This window comes from Anomalospiza imberbis, chromosome 14 (genome assembly GCF_031753505.1).
Source record: "Anomalospiza imberbis isolate Cuckoo-Finch-1a 21T00152 chromosome 14, ASM3175350v1, whole genome shotgun sequence".
Classification (NCBI taxonomy): domain Eukaryota; kingdom Metazoa; phylum Chordata; class Aves; order Passeriformes; family Viduidae; genus Anomalospiza; species Anomalospiza imberbis.
This window is the reverse complement of record NC_089694.1, coordinates 8,250,267-8,269,087: the sequence shown is the minus strand read 5'-3', so window position 1 is coordinate 8,269,087 and position 18,821 is coordinate 8,250,267. Positions and strand designations below refer to the sequence as shown.

Sequence of the window (18,821 nt, the reverse complement as noted above, 5' to 3'; positions counted from 1 at the left end):
TCCCTGAAGACTGAGGCTCTCCCTCTAAACCCCTGCTGGCCTTTGCCACCACTGCTCCCTGCACCAGATGTGCTGAGCCCAAGCAGCACTGCAGCTACCCATGCAATACCTCTTCTACTGCTTCTTCTTGCAAGCATGAGAACCTCTCAGAGCCCCAGAGAAAATCTGGTTTGAAATCCAGCAACATCAAGATGCATCACACAAATGCCAGCAAAGCTGGAGGGAGGCCGTGTGTGGGGCTGCTGCAACTCTTCCCTGTATTTGAGCTGCCTCCTGAGCACTGACATCTCATTCTGCTCTCACTGACAGGAATAAGGGCTGCACTTCTGTTCTGCACTGGAAAACACGCTACTTCTGCAGGCAAACCCTGTGGCCATGCAAGGGGACAAGGGAGGTGACACAGTGAACAAAACCTTACACTGGAAAATGTGGGAATGGTTACCTGGACTTCTGGGTCAAAAGAAAAGATGTTTTGTCTTCCATCATTTCTGCTCAGCTTGTTCAGTTGATCTGTTTCTCTTCCATACTAGGACAAAGGAAGGCATTGATATTAGTGCCTGGCCACACAGAGGCAAACACTCTTATTGGGAAAGAACTGAGTCAAAACAAAATAACTATTTTTCAGGTTGCCTTTGTGATACATGAGCTGATGCAAAGCACTGACATGGTGCAAGGACAGTGCAGAGATGTGGCTGTGCTGAAGAAAAAAGCAAGCAGAAGCAGGCAAGCACACTTGGACGTGAGGAACATGCAGCCTCAAACCATGGGTGAGACAGACAGGTGGGATAACAGAGACCCCACCAGGACTTGGTGCCTGGCCAGCTCCCTCAGAGCTGGAGACACAGAAAGCAGAAAATCCCTCTCCCAGATAAGCTGGACAGAAGTAGCTGTGGGTGGGGAGAGGGATCCTGCAAACACAATACCTTCATCAGCTCTGGATGCATGCTTCTCTCCAGGCTCTCCAGGATGTTCTCTGACTTTCCCTGCGTGCTTGATTCATCATCTGCAAGGACACAAGAAACAGATGTTCAAAACAACTGCAGGAGCAGCACTCTGCCAGAAAGCATCCTGCAGTATTTGCTAACAATAGCACAGAAACAGTTTACGGAGACTTTTCCATTCCTTGGGAGTAAGATTTTTCCATGCATTACCAGTATCAAAGTGTACTATTTCAGTCTGCTCCAAAGCAGAACTTCACAGAGCCAATTTTCCAGGAGCCTTGAAACTTTGCCATGGATTTCCCTTCCAGAAGGGTCACATTTCGCTCCATTTTTATTCCTCAGACTTTCATCTGTGTTATACTAAGCCCCTTTGCATGACAATGTGTGTCAGCCACAATTCTTGCTTTAAATACCGTACAGCATACCCTTCTCCAGGCACACTGCGGGAGAAGGGAGGTGTTTGTTTACAAACTGACCTTGCACAGATTCCACAGCATCTTTCTTCTCTTGCACCAAACTCTCAGTATTGCTCTGAATGATCTTCCTCAGAGTTACCAGCCATTCCTCCATCTCCTGCTCAGTTTCAGCTGCAAGGTAGTGGCTGTACTTGTCTATTGTCTTCAGCTCAAATGCATAGCGGCGCATCTTGGGACACTGAACAACAAAAAGAGATTTATATTACATTCTCCTCAACAACCCAGCACAGAACCTGCCACACAGCTCCTCTCTGGGAAAGCATCTTGAGCTGAAATATCACAAAATACAAGGCAGGCACCCTCCCTGACACAGCAATCTGGCTGCAATCACAGTGGGCTTTGTGGCTTGAGCAGTGCACAGGTCCATGGCCAGCTACTCTGAGTGAAGGAAAGCCAGACTGGAGCACAGACATTGCACCAAGGAGCAGGAACAAGCTCCTTCTGATGTCACCAGACCTTTAATATTTACCCAGAGAAACCAGGACTGGATTTGTCTGACATGGTATAAGTAGTGCTGCACTCCAGGACACTTAGAGGCATCTATCTTTAAAAAGCAAGTGGTACAATGCAGCTTTTTGAAGCCGTGCTGGCCTTTAAACAGCATTTTCCAGCCAGAAGTCAAGGCAAATCTGATGCAACTTGGGAAGTACATCCCATAGATCACTGAGGTGTGTGCATTATTGCTATTACTGTGTTCAGAAAGATAAATGGAAACTCACAGCTCTGACTCATCCATGCTGAAGGAAAACACTGGGGTAATTTAAGCCGCCCTGCACCATGCTCAGTGCTTGCTGCTTCTGCAGACAGCAAGGGCAGAAGGCAGAGCAGCAATCCACTGCTGCACCTCACTCTAGCACAACCAAGCAAACCCAGGATGGAGACCTGTACAAATCACCTGCTCCTAAAACATTATGACCCCTGAGTAGGTCCTGAATTCCAAAGGACTACATGCTTGCATGGACTTATCAAGACATAGCTTAAGAAACAAGAAGCTGGAGCAAGCAGCAATTAGAGGAGGAAGGTGCCTGAGATAAAGTAATATCATTTACTTACTGGCCTACTGATCAGTTTAGCTGACCAGCTCTGGGTTAGTTTGCAATTCCATGCCTTCAGACCTCGAGAGAGCAGGCCTGTCTCAGAGCCAGCAATCCATAAGTCCATGCAGAGCCACACAGAAGGGACACCTACCTGAACCACATCATTGCAAGCATCCAAGAAAATGCAGCCTTTGGATTCTTTTGAGATTTTCTCATCTTTGTAGGAATTCAGAATATAGGAGCCATCTGTGAGTTGTGACAAGTAAAAATACCTCCTCTTGAATACCTGTAAAAATACAAATTCTTGCTCAGGCAAGTATTCACTCTGCTGTGTACCACAAACCATGGCCATGATTTCCACATCTGCCCTCCCTGCTATTGAGAAAAGACTGTAACACAAAACACTGCTGACCCTGGAGTGCTGCAGATTCACCCATTTGAATATGGTTTGCTTTTACAAAGAGAGATTTCCATCATCTTCTTTAATTTTAATGCCCTTCTTGTTATTATAAGTTTGCCCATCTAAAGCAATGCCCCAGGGCTTCCAGCTCATCTCTCAGCTGGCTCCAGCCTCATTTATCTTAACAATCTGTGCAATGCTGCACAGCAAATTCAGATCAGCACACTACTTGAAGATCCATCCCACCCTAAAGCAGGTATTTCCAGAGCCTTTTTCATACAGACTTCAGTTAGACTTATAAAGCAATTGTCTGGAAGACTTAGGTACAGACATGTGGAAATTCCTAGCACTCAAATGCAAGCCAAGGGACAATGCAATCCATTCAACTGCTTGGGTTTTTTGTGGCGTAGGGGTTGAGTTGAGGTTTTTTATACAAACTTATTTTCATGAACTGGCTTTGGCTTAGTGTCCAATTCTTACATCAAAAAACAGTAATTTCAGGAGAAGTGTTCCTGTGTTTGTACTACTGATTTTCAGGGAAAAAAAAAGCTTTCCAGTGTGACTGAACACCTTTCTTCATGCTTGTCAGCCAAAAGCTACTGGACTATAATTCAGGAGAACATTTTGGCAGCAATTGTGGTAGCACCATATGCTGTAAGGAGCAGGGTGCATTTCACATGTGCTGGGTATCTGTGTTAGGAGAATCATGAAGGGAGCCAGCCCAAGCAGCACTGCAAGTATTTCTACTGTTCTATCTACCTGGAAGATCTATGAATAAACACAGCATTTTTCATCCCACATGGGAGATTACAAGTAATTTCCTGTTTCTATCATGACTGACACTAGCACATGTTCAGCAAACCCACCCACTTGCAGAGAACTGGGAGGGAGCATCATGCCCTGAACCATAACCCATCCCTTCTGAGAGGTAACCTCTGGCCTCATTTGGATGACTAATTAGCTGTAGAGCTGCTCCATGGGCTGCTGAGCTTTAAGTTTTATAAGATTTAACTAAACCTTTAGTTCAACAGAGCATAAAGATACATGGAAAGCTAAGGATGTGAAGCATTAATCCAGCCTAAACACTGATTTAGCACTTCACTGAAGCAATCTCAGGAATTTTGGCAGTGGATGCTACAGAAACCCATGACAGATCTCTGTCTAGATATTACAGGCTTGATATCCCTTGTGGTTATGGGATTTCATGCTAAACAGTTTGCATTTGCTGAACTCTGTTCAAAAGCAAATGCAGAATCAAGCAGCAAACACTATTCCTGTGATCTTCCCCATGCAAGCACTGCTGTCAGAAACCACTGTCAGAAGATGATGATCATTTGAAATTCACACTATAAACCTGTGAGCAGAGGGAACATCCCCTCTGATCAGGCTACACGTGCTGCCGTGAGCACTGAGATTGCAGAAGAAGGGCTAGAGAACTGGGGAAGTGCATTTGGGCAGAGAAGGACAGAAGGACAATCCTGATACCATGGCTGTAGTGCAGGCCACCAACACACTGCAAACCAGAGAGGGAGAGCTGAGCCAAAGCAGGGCAGCTCTCTGCAGAGGAAAGGGTGCTCTGAAATCAAGGGTGGCAGCTGTAGCCTAAGGAGAGTTTGCCTGTGGTTCAGCTCTCCACAGAGCACACTCTGCACACGCTTAGCAACAGTGTGAGACACCAAGAGCCCAGCAAAGAACCAGCACTGACAAGAGGGACAATCACAGCAGCTTCTCCAATGGGAGGTAAGGCTGAAGACGGCCAAAGTCCTCACCTTTCTCACATGTGCCTCAGAGGTGTTGTGTAAGACACAGCTCAGAGAACAGCTCCTGATTCTCAGTACTTTGATATCAGAGTTTCACTGGAGACCCTGGATCTTATTAATTGAACTGAAGCCAGTGTAGGTCAGGTAACTTCTCTGAAAGGCAGGTCTGAGGTGCAGGGCCCTGAGACCAATACCACCAGAGGCTCAGCCTAGAACAGACCCAGCTGACTACTTTGAGCATGAGTGATACCATCCCCAGAAGTTTCAGGGAAAAATGCTGCTTTTTAAGCTTGCTTGGAAAAGCAGAGGATCAGAAAATCCTTTTCTGTCTATCACCTTCAAGCTCATTTTAAAACTCAAATTAAATTTAGCCCTATGAACAGCCCTGTTCCACGTCCCCTGGAAGCATAACTCATTGAAACAAGCCTTGGAACAGTCAGGCTTTTTGAGATTTTTAAAATATATCCTTACAAAGCAGCCTTGCTGCAGCCATCCCTCAGCTGTACCATTGAGCAAAACTCCCTAACAATCCCTCTGTGCTGTAACAAGGCAGCTGCATGGTGGGACTGCAGACAGGCTCACTGCCATAGCAAAAACCTGTGGTGGAACTCCTAAAAATCTCTGCACAATCTAAGCAATGTCACACTGGATTATGAAGAGCAGAGAACAGGAGACAAGGCAGCTGCTGCTTTTAGGTCAGTAATGCTACATCTCTGCAGTAATATCACCCCTGCTTTAAAAGCAAAGATTTATCATTTTATTTTAAAGCTGGCCTCTGGACATGTTTCCAAACAGCAAGGAAACTATCAATTCAGAAAGCTGTCTTTGCAGGGCAGCTGTTTCCTCTCCTGGGCCTCAGCTGCTCATCCAGAAAACAATCTTGCTTTCCTAGAACATGCTTCACCTTTTCGGTTAGCTTGCCTGTCAGGGTCCAACGTGATCAGTCTTACCTGCTGGGGAGGGGAGGGTCAGAAACTGTTGCCAGACTGGGTTTTCCAGTCTACCATGGGATACAAGGGGGCAGATCCAAACCCAAACCCAGCCACTGTGCTCCTGGGAGCTGTGGAGATGTGGCCTGAACTTCACCTCATGCCTCGCTCATGAGTAACTGCACCAGACTCACCTTCATGGTAACAGTGATGGTGCTGTTGACGTTTGCTTTGTGCAGCCAGCCCTGCTTTATCACACCACCCTTCTGGGAGCACAGGGAAGAGGAATCCTGAAAGACAGCAAACAATCATAAAAAGAGGAGGTGAGATAAAAGGTTTCCCACAGGAAATTCCCCTTGGACAGAGGGATTTGTCCACCCTGGAAAGCAATACCATTTTAACTACAGCAATACGGTGATGTGTAGAATGTATGCGCAACAGGTACAGCTATGCATACAGTGCTATCACAAAAAAAAAAAACACAAACCAAAAAAATCAGGGATATTCCTTTCCAATAAAGAGGTAAAATGGGCTAGATTGGGTCACCTTTAAAAAAAAGAAAGATTATATCTATTCTGATAGAGCTGCACAGTGATTTTGCAATGAGGCAATGAGGCCTGCTGGTTCTTATGCAGTATTTCAAAACTTGGGGAAGATGGAAATTTTCAAGATGGTCTGTTTAGGAAGTTGCAAAATGCACAACTCTGAACTTTTCCTGTCATTTCCTTTTGTCATTCTCACATTTTAAATTTCAGCAAAAACCACAAAACCCCAGCAAAATAACTGAAATGTAACTGGCTAATTTCACATTTACCAAACCACAAAGTTTCAAGGGACCCAACCAAGCTGCTCCTGGCACACCAGATGGGGTTTCCATCTGCTGCTGTTCCATGGTCCCAGAAAGAAAGAATGGCTCTCCATTCATATCTAACCACAATCTCCACTGGGGAGGGAAATGAGAGCCCAAAGTGATGAAAAAATCTCACCCTGGGGCTTCCAGTGACTCAGCAGCAGAGGCAGCCCCAGCCTGCCCTGCTGAGCCATGAAAGAGCTGGCTTACAGAGCCTGCTGCATCCAAAGGGGCAGGGCTTCACTCTTCTCATGTCAGACTTCCAGAGTAAATTTTCTGATACTTTATTTCCCTGGATAAAACAACTCATGACTTCTCCTTTGTAATGGTTCACCTTTTTTCATCAAGAGATTTCTTTTACTTGAATTTCCATTACACAATTTTAATGCAAATGCTCTGTCGGGAAACTGTAACAGAATCCTTTAGATACGGCCATGCCAAAAGATATAAACCTCAAAAGATCTGTGAAAGCACTTGGAATACTCTTCCACAACAAACCTCAGTAACCTCTCTTGTTTGAGTATTTGGGACACTGGCCAGAAGAAGAAAGGTCTCCAAATTTTGATAGCGTATTTTTGTCCTTTCGCTTTTTTGGAAGCATGCTGATAACAGTGCACAGCAATGTCTCCAGCCCAGAGCAGATATTTTATAAGAGGCAGCACCTCAAGTTACTGATGTAATGCAAACTAACAACATAGCAAAAAAAAGATTAAGGCCAAACTTGACAAAACATTTCCATTTATAAAGAAGCCAGTGCAGTCCAGACCTGAGGTGTGCGGGGATACATCCTGATAATTTGAGAAATGTGCATGAAACAGCCCCTCCAAATCTTTAGCTCTGCAACAAATTTCTCTTTTCCTCTGTCATTTCTCAGCAGCAACATACTGGTGCCATGGGAATTTTAAATAGCTGGGTAAAACTCTTCCCTCTGTAAACAAAAATCTCCTAGTATCACATGCATGGATTAATCTCCAGTGGTACTTGAAACAGAAAAACACTGCCCATCCCTTCTGTAGCAAATGTGATATGCATGGGCAGGGAACATGGCATCTCTACCATCCAAAATAACCAGAAGGTCTGAGATGTCCCTATTGGCAGAATCCCAGCTCATCCCCACAGAGGAGCTCCAGGGCTGTAAATCTTCCCAGCTGAGCACAAAGATGCCACTTCCAGAGGAAGCAAACGCCTCCCAGCACTGGCACAGGATGTGCAGAACAGGACTGACACACTGTCAGCAGGGTGGGTTGAAGTGACTGATGAAAAATTGCAGGTTATGTGGTAAACCACAAAACTTTCTAAGAGGAGAACCCCAGAATCACAGTGTAGTGGAAAAACAGACTGCCCAGTTTTAGTTCTGGACATGAAGAGTTTTCCTTAGTAACTACTTGGCTTCCTTTTCTTCCTCTTCCTATGATGCTCTGTTTCAAGGGAAAAAATCTATGATAATCTTCCAGATAACTTAACCTTGGCTCCAAGAGAGTATCTTGTCATACTTTGAAATAAATCACTGCCTCACTTTTGATCCCATTTTCACAGCAGAAAGCAACTCACCAGAAAACTGTTCCTAGGAACTGAATTCTGGCTTTGCCTTATGAAATTAACTTCTTAATGTATTCCTGCTTTTTTAACCGGAATACATAAAAAAAAAAAAAACAAACCAAAAAACCAACCTTCTCCTTACCTCATCCTTTTCAAAGTCTTCATCAATTTCAAACACATGACTTGGAATCTTGTCTGGCCTAAAGGATTTGCTGAAATCACAACACATTTTCATGTTTAATGAGTGGAACATGAGGGTCGTATGAGCCAGCAGCTGGTGCTGGATCCAGAAGCCACAGCCAAAATGCAGGCTACAGAGCACAAAAGATAGATTGCAAGAGACCTACAGCTCCTTACAGCTGGGGAAAGCTAAGTTCTGAGTGCATTTCATGGAAATTAGGCACAAGTAGTCTGTAATTAGCTTTCTCTTGTTAGCTCTTGGATTCTGCAGAGTCTTTGTTGACTTGCATTTATGGAACAAAGAGGGAGCACTCTGGTTTATCTTCCATCTTTACCAAAAAAGAAGCAAGATCAGACTACAAGATTATTTAAAAATTTTAACATTATTTGATCAACAGTATGACTCCATTGCTGCCTCACATCCCCTCAAGACCCTCAGAACACATCCACTACATCCAATTAAGAAGAAGCAGCATTTAACAAGCTTCCAGCACACGAGCAGCCTGGACAGGGGTCCAGACATGCCCAGAGTGTGGGCAGTGAGCAGAGCAGGCACCACAACACAGAAAATAACAATGCAGCAGAAATCTGAGATGGATGTGCCTGTCTGAAAAACCCAATTACCCAATTAGCTCTGGAGCTGGAAGCACTGGCACAGCCCAGTGTTTCCAAGCACATAACTCCCCAGCACTGCCAGCACCAGCAGCAATATCACATCACCCTCTCTGTGCTGGGGCACAAGGAGAATCTGCTTGGCCCTTGTGAGGCACACAGGGAACATCAGCCCAGTGGGACAATGAGGCTCCTGGGCTAGGATGTGCAGGCACTGCCAACCTATTTATCCTGCCTTGGGTCTGGGCTGCAGTCTGTCCTCATCCCACATGGAGGGGGTGTGCACACACTGGCAGGTGGGATGGGAAGCACCGACCCACACAGCATTGTGGGCATCCCCCTGCCAGAGCTGAGGGGCAATGGCCTGACAACACAAACCTCTGGCTCTAACCTGCAGGGTGACATGCCTCTGCAGGAGAGGCTGCCTGTGGGACAGGCATCAGGGAAAGGGCAGACTGCTCCTGCTAAGGCCTGTGATCACACACCTGCATTCCAAGGGAGCATGACACTTACCATGGCAACATCCGAAAGTCTCCTGAGTATTCCTCATACTTGTAGTTTACCACGAACCAGTCAGAGCTGTAGGTTTTAATGCACTGAAAGGAAAACAATACAGCTCTTAGAAAGCTACAGCAAGCCAAACAAAGCCCAGCACCAGTCTGAGAGGTTACACACTGCAGGGTGAGATAAGCACAAGCGGGAAGGGCATGGGCAAGGCTGCTTCACTTGTTTCATGCAGCAATGCAGAATTTCATAAGGAACCTTTTCAGCACAGAGACAAAAATCACACAGCATCTGGCCTGCCACACAGCTACTGATTTTGGATTTACATCACTCCAAGGCTCTAAAAAAGGAGCAGTGATCTGGGAGGAGACTGTTTTCCCAAAGTTTTCTGTCCTCAGAAACACAGTGCGTCTAACTTGACACAACCATCGCTTTTTGTTCCACTGCACTTGAAGGGAATGGTTCTGGAGAGCAGAAGTTCACAACAAACCCACAGCACTCCAGATGCTCCAGGGAGGTTGTGGATCCCCTCCTTGTCAGGCAGGTGGTGCAAAGTCCTGCACCTTGGCTGTGTCCAAAACCCACTGCAAAGACACTCTGCACATGAGCTACCTGTGAGAGCTCTCCTGTGCAGCAGGTCGGGCAGTGCTGCCACCAAGGAAAAGCCAAGGGACCCGCAATGCTGCGGATCAGGAGCTGCAGCTGAGCATCCTGTCCAAGGGCTATCAAGTGCTGAAGGCAGGTGTCACATGGGCTCTGCCCCTACCTCTTTGACAAAGAGACTCTGAGCTTTCTGTAGAGCATCTTCTGGCACTGTTGACTGGACAGTTCTTCTCTGTCGGCCGATGACCGAGATCTGCAGGAAAGATGAGGACACTTTTTCAGCACAAACTGCATCTTCAGGGCTTGACATTCACCTTAAATAAATGTGGTGGGCCTAAGCCACCAGTGGGTCATTTTGGTTTTATGTGTCAGTAATGCAGCCAAAATTAACATGTGGTTAATGGTGGAAATTTTCCAAGGTAAGCAGGATGGAGACAAGTGAGCCTCAAACATGGGAAACAGCCAGAGCAAACTCACAGACACATCTTCAATTGGAAATATCAGGAGGTCCCGGAGGGGATCGCTGTAGATCTGAACTCTGCGCTGAAGGATCACATTCTCATAGTCCAAGGGTTCCACCACTTTCGTTTTTTCCTGCAGGAAAAACAGATTATAAAAAATATTACACATGGGTAACATCTAAAATAACCAGTAACTAACATCTTGTGCTTAATTTCAAACTGTGTGACCACTGGACTGCCCATTACTCAGCACTCTGATGCTCCTGTGCTGCAGGTCACCACTGATGAGAATGTTTCGCAGAGAGGGGTTAAGTTTGAAGCAATAAGGGAAGAAATGAAGCACTGTGCTGCTCTGTCTCAGCACAGTCTCTAATTTCCTAATGGAGCAAGAAAGCCTCCTGGACAGGCCATAGCTTTAACAGCTGCAAGATCCAGCATCACTGTGTTTGAGCAGCTCATCTGTACAGCTTGGAAGCAGCACAGGAAGGCTCCTGCACTGGCTCCGCTCAGCTCGGGGCTGGTTTTGCTTGAGGAGTGGATGAGAGCTGTGCTCCCCTAGGAATGATGAGAGCAAGGCTGCAGCTACGACTGCCAAAGCAGGAATCTCAGCCCGTGGATGGAAGAACAGCATCCCTCTGGAAAGACAGGAAAACCCTCTCCATAAATCACACCCCAGACACAGCCAAAGGCTAGAGCCCAGTTTTATTCTCACTCACATTTCAGGGAAGCAAGAGGAACTTCTCCAAAAATCCCTGGAGTCACAAGCAAAAACTATTAGGAGAGCTTCATTACATTCCTTATTGTACCAATTTTGTCCGTGTAACAAGTCCAGAAAACAGAACTTACTAAAATGAGAGAAACAACTTCTGAGGCAGGCAAATGCCATCTCAGCTGCCCAGCCTGACTTCAGGTTTCACGAGCAAGAGTCAGGCTGTCAGCACTGCATTGTGAAAATCACACTTCACACCAAAAGCCAACCAATGACTGTATAGGGGTGGTCATAATAAAACAGGAACCAAATTTTGTCCCATCAAAATTTGTCTTGTTTTGAACCTCGACCAAAATCCTGATGTTTGGCCCTACCACAGACAGTGTTTATGAAATCCCTGCAGCAGCACGTGATGCCATTTGCCTCTGGACATGACATCCTTACAGGACAACATGCTTGGGCTCTCCACTCTCAGAAGAGGAACATCAGATACTTCTCCATGGGCAGCAAGCATCACCCTCCAGGAAAATGGAGGGAGGAAAATGCTCACCATGACTGGATTTAAATATGAGACCAGTGCAAGGTCTCTTGCTGAACACAGCACAACCTGCAGCTTAAAAAAATGAGTGCCAAATGAGGACTGAAAGCTCAGCATTGTATAACACCACTGGATAAACAGCCACACCACCTTGTTTGAGAGTCCAAACAACTCAGTATTTTCTGTGACATGTGAGATAAGCACGGAAGTCAGCATTGCTCTTCCATAACCAATCCTAGCCAAAGGTCCTGTGCCTCTTCTGTGCCTTTGGCTGCTTTGGCTCCTGGGATGCATTAATGAAACAGCTCCTGCCTCAGACAGTTTTGCATTTAAAATCTCTCCTTTCCATGCTGCAGAAATCCAGCAGGAATTAGCTCAGTTATCTGAAAAAGTTCCTTTCTTAATCACTCTCTGAAAACTTTTCTTTACTGCTTGCACAGTCCTGAAAGGAACCTCACACTCCTCAGATTACCAGTGAGAAAGACAAAGGTCAGTCAGCAGAGAGCCCAGGCTGGATGCCAGAGCATCTGGGGGCTGCTGCCTGCTCCCTCAGCCATGAGGGATTTGGGAATGGGGTGACAAATGCTGCCAGTCCCACTGCACACACAGAACTTCTTGCTTCTACATCCAAGACCTGAGCTGTACAGGGATTTAATAAGAAAATAAAGTCCATACAAAAACCAGGAATCTGAAAAACCCAACAGGTAGACAGAGAAAAGGAACTCATTTACTCTCAGTCTCATGCTCATTAAATGTTTAATTGAATTTGGTTATTCATCTGAAACATGGGTCTTATTTCAGGATAGCACTGTGCACTTCTGAAAGTCTGCCAAGCTTTGCAAATTAATGTGAATTAACAGGACATCCATTTGCAGGTCTGGGGCCCCAGAGCTTATCCTCCCCACAACAGCAGGCAGGGCCCCACAGAGCAGGCACACAGCTCTGCCAGCCTCTCTGATTCACTGCAGCAATCCTGGCAAAACTCAGCAACCTTGGTGGGTCAAAGCAGTGCCATGACCCTGAGAACTCACACCAGGCCCCCTCTCACCTCACCCTGCAGCAGCTGTAACAGTAAATTAGAGTTCCTCTGTGAGCCGTCCATATCTCTTTGGGAATGCACACCTTCCAATCACACAGTAATTTTAGTCCTTTTTTGTTTTGCAACATGGTCCTGAAACTAGGACTGTGTTTCTAAAGCTGTCCTTTTAAAAAGTTGGGGCTTTGATGACCTTACTTTTCTAGATCTGATACCTCTGATGACCAGCAAGAGAAAGTATTGGCAGTCATCCTCATGGGATTCAATGACAGCTGAAGGGTAAGAGCTGAAAAGGATCCCAGATCCTCACAAGAGATGTTTGAAAATTCATAGAGCACTGCCTACAACAAATACAAAAAAAAAATCCATAAAACTTGCTGCAGCAAGTCTGGTGGATGTAATGACATTGGAAAAAACGTGTGGTGCAGGCTGTGATCTATATGTGACAAACCAGTGCCAGGCCCTGTGACACGCATCTGATGCCCAAGGGATGGAGGGATGTGCACTGGCACCCAGAAGGGTTCTGCAGCACCCAGGCAGACATTTCTCCTCTGGAGCTGTTAGAAATACAGTCCCTAGGGCTCCCCTTCCCCAGGGTGTGCAGATTCCCTGTCTCAGCACACAGCAGCCCTCCATCCCCTGCAGCTCAGCGCTGCACTGACCGTGCTCACACCCAGCACATCACCCCGTGTCCGTCATGTCTCTTAAGCAAAGCCAAAAGATGTAGGTCAAGCTGTTTGTTAGCAAAGCAGCTGCTGAAGGAAGGATGTGGCTGGCTCCTGCCTGCCATCGAGGAAACAAACTCCTCCCTCCACCCTAAACTGATCAGGCTGCCCAGCGGGCCAGGCATGCTCCAGTCCTGCAAACAGACCCATGGAGTAAGGAGGGAACATCCCAAACATTTCTTGCCCTTTTGACCCTTTGAGTCCACACATTCCCATCAGTCCAGAAAGGCTGGAGATAAAGCTTTAAATGCTGAAAATGGGATTTCAAAGTCTTAGCTTCCCTGAAGGCTGAAGTGTACAGCCCACACCACCCCAGGCTCAGATCACACTGCCCAGCACTGTCACAGCAGCAGATGGCACCCACCAAAGTCATTACAAAAGCAGAGGAAAAAACTATTACACTAAAGTAATTAGAGTCTTAGAAACCACAAAATCCTCCACGGGGGAAGCCAATACCCAAGTACAAAGAAATGCTGCCAGTCCAGCAACAAAATCAATCCATTTCTGCAGGAAAAAACACGCAGCGCTGCCAAAGGCATCCTGCTCTGTAACACACACAGCAGCTCTTCATCCAGGGCAGGCAGACACTGTGATGCTCCTGGGCTCCTCTGAGCTCCCGAGAACACAGCAGGGACAGGCCGGGCTGAGCTGCTCTCTCCTGTGGTTCCTGTGGATGCAGCACCGAGCACACCCAGCAGCAGCATCCAGCCCAAAGCACTGCAGCTCACTGTGCTGGGATAAAAAACAAGTGCAATACCTCAGAGAAAAACAAGCATGACTTTAAACGAAGATAACATGAGAGCAGTGCACCCTCCCAGATAAGCCCACTCACCCCTCTTTAAAAAACCTCAGGTTCAAGCCCCCCACACCAGCCTGCTCCCAAAAACACAGATTTGCTCTTTCTGTCCTCTGCTTCTGCCCCGAGACTACTGCTCCCCCAGCACGGGGCTGTGCACAGGGCTGTCTGCTGTGCTGGAGCCCCCATCCACGCTGGCTCACGAGGCTGCGCTTGGACAGCAGCACAGGCAGAACAACAGCCTGTCTATTGGAGTACTGACTCCCCACCACAGGCGAGCTGGCTGGCATTTTAACAGGAAATTCAGAGAAATTACTTCAACAGAAACATGGCCACAAACACCAACACAAGGTTCTGCCTTTGGCCAAGCACGAGCACAAAGAGCCCAGAATGAGGGAAAACCCAAGTAGGGTCCTTATCCTCAGTGCCCTGCTTGTCCCACTGCCCTCTGCCAGCCTGAGCCCAAACCTTCCCCAAGACAGAAACCACCAGAGAGAGAAAAAAGGAAAGGTTTCGCAAGGGAATTATCCATTAACAAAGAGGGGGATACTTAAGTCAGATTACATTGTCACCTTTCTGCATCCATTTTGCAAAGTGTATAAAATTCTGTTTATTTGCTTTATAAACAAAGGCTCACAATGACAGCTTGCTCATGAGAAGTATAGAAAAGAACATTTCTATTTTAAACTTTTAGTGCTGGAAAACCAGCAGCCACCTGTCTTCCAGTGTTCTGCATTTGAATACCATAAAAACACACCATCTTTCTGTTATATATGATTAATGTTCTTCTGAGATCCATTTCTCCCAGAATTACAACAGATAAAACACAAATGATGTGAATGTACAGAATGAAAAATGTTTCCTTAGGGGATTTTTTTAAAGCAGAAGCCAAAGGAAAACTATGAGAAAGCTTTTGTATTTTAAGTCCTATCAGTTCAGCCCTCATTTAAAACAATAACCAGAGAAGAAAGTGATAAACCAGGCTGGTTAGGCTCCAGTGTAACCAATTTTCTGGTCCCTCTGCAGTGACACAAGTTCTCAGCAGCTGCCAGCACAAGGCAGAAGCCAAGCCCAGCACCAGAGCTGCACCACACTCGACTTTCACTTCTCTGGTCCCAACGGCCACCAAACACACACCAACACCCACCGGCACACACACACACCGACACACACCAACACACACACCAACACACACACACACCAACACACACACACACCAACACAAACACACACCAACACACACACACACACCAACACAAACACACACCAACACAAACACACACCAACACACACACACACACCAACACAAACACACACCAACACAAACACACACACCAACACACACACACACCAACACAAACACACACCAACACACACACACACACCAACACAAACACACACCAACACAAACACACACCAACACACACACACACACCAACACAAACACACACCAACACAAACACACACACCAACACACACACACACCAACACAAACACACACCAACACAAACACACACACCAACACAAACACACACCAACACAAACACACACCAACACACACACACACACCAACACAAACACACACACCAACACAAACACACACTGACACACACCAACACACACACACACCAACACAAACACACACCAACACACACACACACCAACATACACACACACCAACACAAACACACACCGACACACACCAACACACACCAACACACACCAACACACACCAACACACACCAACACGCACACCCTGCTCTGCAACACTTCCTCTGGGCCTTCCACTGAAAAACCTGCACGTTCAGCAGCCCCCAGCAAGGGGCTATTCCCCACATCCTCAGAAATGCAGCTCGACCCAGTGTGTGCATCCACATTTCAAAGCAGCAATAGGCACAAATGAGGTGAGTTCTTAAAGTGCTGGTTGTTTACAGCAGCTGAAGAGAGGAGGAGGAAGAGGACAGATCACATGTATGTATACAACTGTATTATCTCAGATTGTACAACTGCTCCCCAAAATTCAGCGACCATTTTACAGCCTATCTATTTGCTGCCTCATCTTTTGCAACACTGTAGTGCACTTATTTGGAAAGTCAGGCAAAAGCCCAAATTTTAAACTAAATACCAAAGGGCCAAGCAGGTGAAATACATAGAAAATGAGAGGAAAAGTCAATTTGGAGAATTAAAAGCTAAAAGGGGGGGAAATGTAGGTGGTACAACTACCCTTGGGAAACACTCGTCACAGCTAAAAATCACATCACTTCTGACACTGGCAACACTCCAGGGCAGAGAGACCACTCCCCACTACAATGCACAATCTGGAAATGTGAGGATACCTCAAAAACAGCAGAGAGAAGTCCCCATTTTTTTATTTTGCTGAAGAAACTTGACTGTACATGAGAGAATTCAAATGATGCCTGGGAACTGAGCAAACTCACTTGGTAAACCATATGGGCATATGGAAATGAGCAATTTCTATACATAGGAAAGCTTTTCTACAGCTAGGGATTCGAAGATCAGGTCGGGGAAAACTCAAATTGTGTGGCCTTTAAGAGCTTTTTTTCTTTTAGTATCACATTTGTGACTCCACACATTTCCACCCCCAGTTCCTGCACTGCCATCTGATCCCATTTACACACTCTCACTCAAGCTTGCAGAAAGGCTACAGAGCTCAATTTACAACAGCTCAGATTCACATAAAAATCATCAATGCAGACTGCTGGGCATAAGAAAGAATAATGAAAACCCATAAACTCTGGGCTTGGCCATCCAGTGTTTATGGAACTATCATAAACCTCTGCAAAGCCAGAATAAAGCCTGTGCCCCAACGACTTTGCATTCAAAACTCCAGGAGAAGGGAAGAGGTGGGAAGAGATCAGGGGAGGAAGGGCAAGCAGGGAGACAGTGTGAGTCAGCACATATGGCAGCAGCCACAACACAGCGCAGCCCTGCTGATGCCAAGAGGTTTGTGGGCTTCTCAGCAAAGCCACATTTTGGGAAGAAATCAGCAGGGAGGCAATGAGGCAGCTCTCAGCAGGTGATGGGGAGCCTGTGTCCACAAGCCTGCTGCAAACCCAGCACTCAGCTGGATGTAGCAGATGCACAATGGTAAAACCTCAAGGGTGAAAAACAGTCCATAAGGCTGGGTATGAGCAGGCCAAAACTATTTTTACACTGGCCAGAAAGAAGTAAGTTTAAAAACACAAGAAAAAATGTCCAGACAGGAATCCTGGCTCTGCTGAAGACACCAAAATACTGAGACACCACGGCTATACCTGGGACAGGTGAGAGGGATGGGCTGTAAGGTGGGCATGCAAACACACAGAGCATCTTGTGAAAAGGCAAGGGAGGAAAACCTCACCAGAAGGAAGAGGAGCAGGGGAAGCATGGAGAGGGAAGGGTCTCAGGAGCTGGCCCAAGGTGGTGCAGGGGAGGGTAGAATGGGGGATGGATCTGTGCAAGGGCCACATCATGGGGAGCAAGAATTGTGCAAAGGTTGGGCTGTGTAGCTGTGAGAGGCAGGAGATGGGGTCAGGGAGGCCAAGAGGGGTTGGCAGAGGAGGTGTGCACTGCAGACAGGAGAGGAGCCCCATGGGCAGTCAGGAAGGGAAGAAGGAATTGGTGAGGAGAAGGGCCTGGCAGGGAGTGATCAGGCGCTAACACAGCTCAGAGCAAGGCTCTGCACAGCCCTCCAGGGGCAGCAGGACAGCAACCTCCTGAACAGCAACACACATTGCTAAGGCTCTCACTAGACAGGGCTCTGGTCAGAGTCCACACACTCCCATCTCCACTCTGTGCCAGAGTGTGCCGTGCTCCAGCTCCACGCGCAGAGCCAGCAGCACCAGGCTGCCGCGCCCCACTCTTCCCCTGCGCTGCACGGAGATGGCTGCACCTCCCAGCAGCTCTCAGAGAAATAAAAAGCCATGTCGTGGGGAAGGGGAGGATGAGTGCACAGTCCTGGCACCCTGCAAGAAAACATCAGCAGTGGAAATGACTCACTCTTTCCAGCCCAAAGCTCGAAGCAAAAGCCAGCCCCCTCTCCTGTGCTTCCCTCCACCCCGCCCAAGTTCTGTGCAAAAGCATTTCACCGACCCATACCCTCCCCTCCTGCATCAGTGGCCCTGGGTGGCACCAGGACCTGGGTTCTGGGTATTTTGTAAGGTGGAAGTCTCCTTTTTCAATGTAATGCCCACTTCCCAGTGAAGAACCAAGTGCCTACAGTCACACTGCTGTCCCTGAGAGCGGCACAGTATTGGTGTAAGACACCAGCTTGGAGAAGGCTTGAAGAAACGGTCAAAAAGTTGATGTCACTGTAGACATGCAAACATTTACTTGTCATTATTAGGCCTGTCAAATAAAATGAATTCAGGCCTTGAAGTGTCTTCAAGTTGGTTTAGAAATACAGGAAGCCAGAATAATCAGCATATGACTTTTCATTTTCCTTCCACTTACTCAGAAGTGGACTCCACAGTTCACAGCCTTTAGCAGATCCTGTTCTGAAGCAGAGTTCTACAGCCACAAGGGGCAGGAACACTGTTTTTTTTCCTGAAAGCTTGAGATTCTTGCATAATCATTTAAGCAAACAGTTCTCAGAGAACAGCTGCAATGCCATGAAGCAGTGAGAGTTCACAGCCCGAGTGTGAGTGGCCCAGCCTGGAAGGCAGTGCTGCCACTCCATCCCACCTGCACTTCACCTCCACACGTCACCTCTGAAAACAATGCCTT

The 18,821-nt window shown here is 46.8% G+C and overlaps 1 protein-coding gene across 3 annotated transcripts in view; it reads right to left on the bottom strand.

The window, feature by feature from the left end:
- Window positions 1-18,821, bottom strand: part of DOCK11 (dedicator of cytokinesis 11) — a 77,970-nt gene that overhangs the window by 50,260 nt on the left and 8,889 nt on the right. For all 3 annotated transcript variants that reach the window (XM_068204752.1, XM_068204753.1, XM_068204754.1), the window contains exons 2-10: window positions 10,309-10,425; window positions 9,995-10,084; window positions 9,238-9,320; window positions 8,075-8,144; window positions 5,738-5,833; window positions 2,606-2,740; window positions 1,418-1,595; window positions 924-1,003; window positions 443-526 (exon numbers count right to left, since the gene is read on the bottom strand). In XM_068204752.1, coding sequence (XP_068060853.1) covers window positions 443-526; window positions 924-1,003; window positions 1,418-1,595; window positions 2,606-2,740; window positions 5,738-5,833; window positions 8,075-8,144; window positions 9,238-9,320; window positions 9,995-10,084; window positions 10,309-10,425 — 933 coding nt within the window. The remainder of the gene's footprint in view (window positions 1-442; window positions 527-923; window positions 1,004-1,417; window positions 1,596-2,605; window positions 2,741-5,737; window positions 5,834-8,074; window positions 8,145-9,237; window positions 9,321-9,994; window positions 10,085-10,308; window positions 10,426-18,821) is intronic.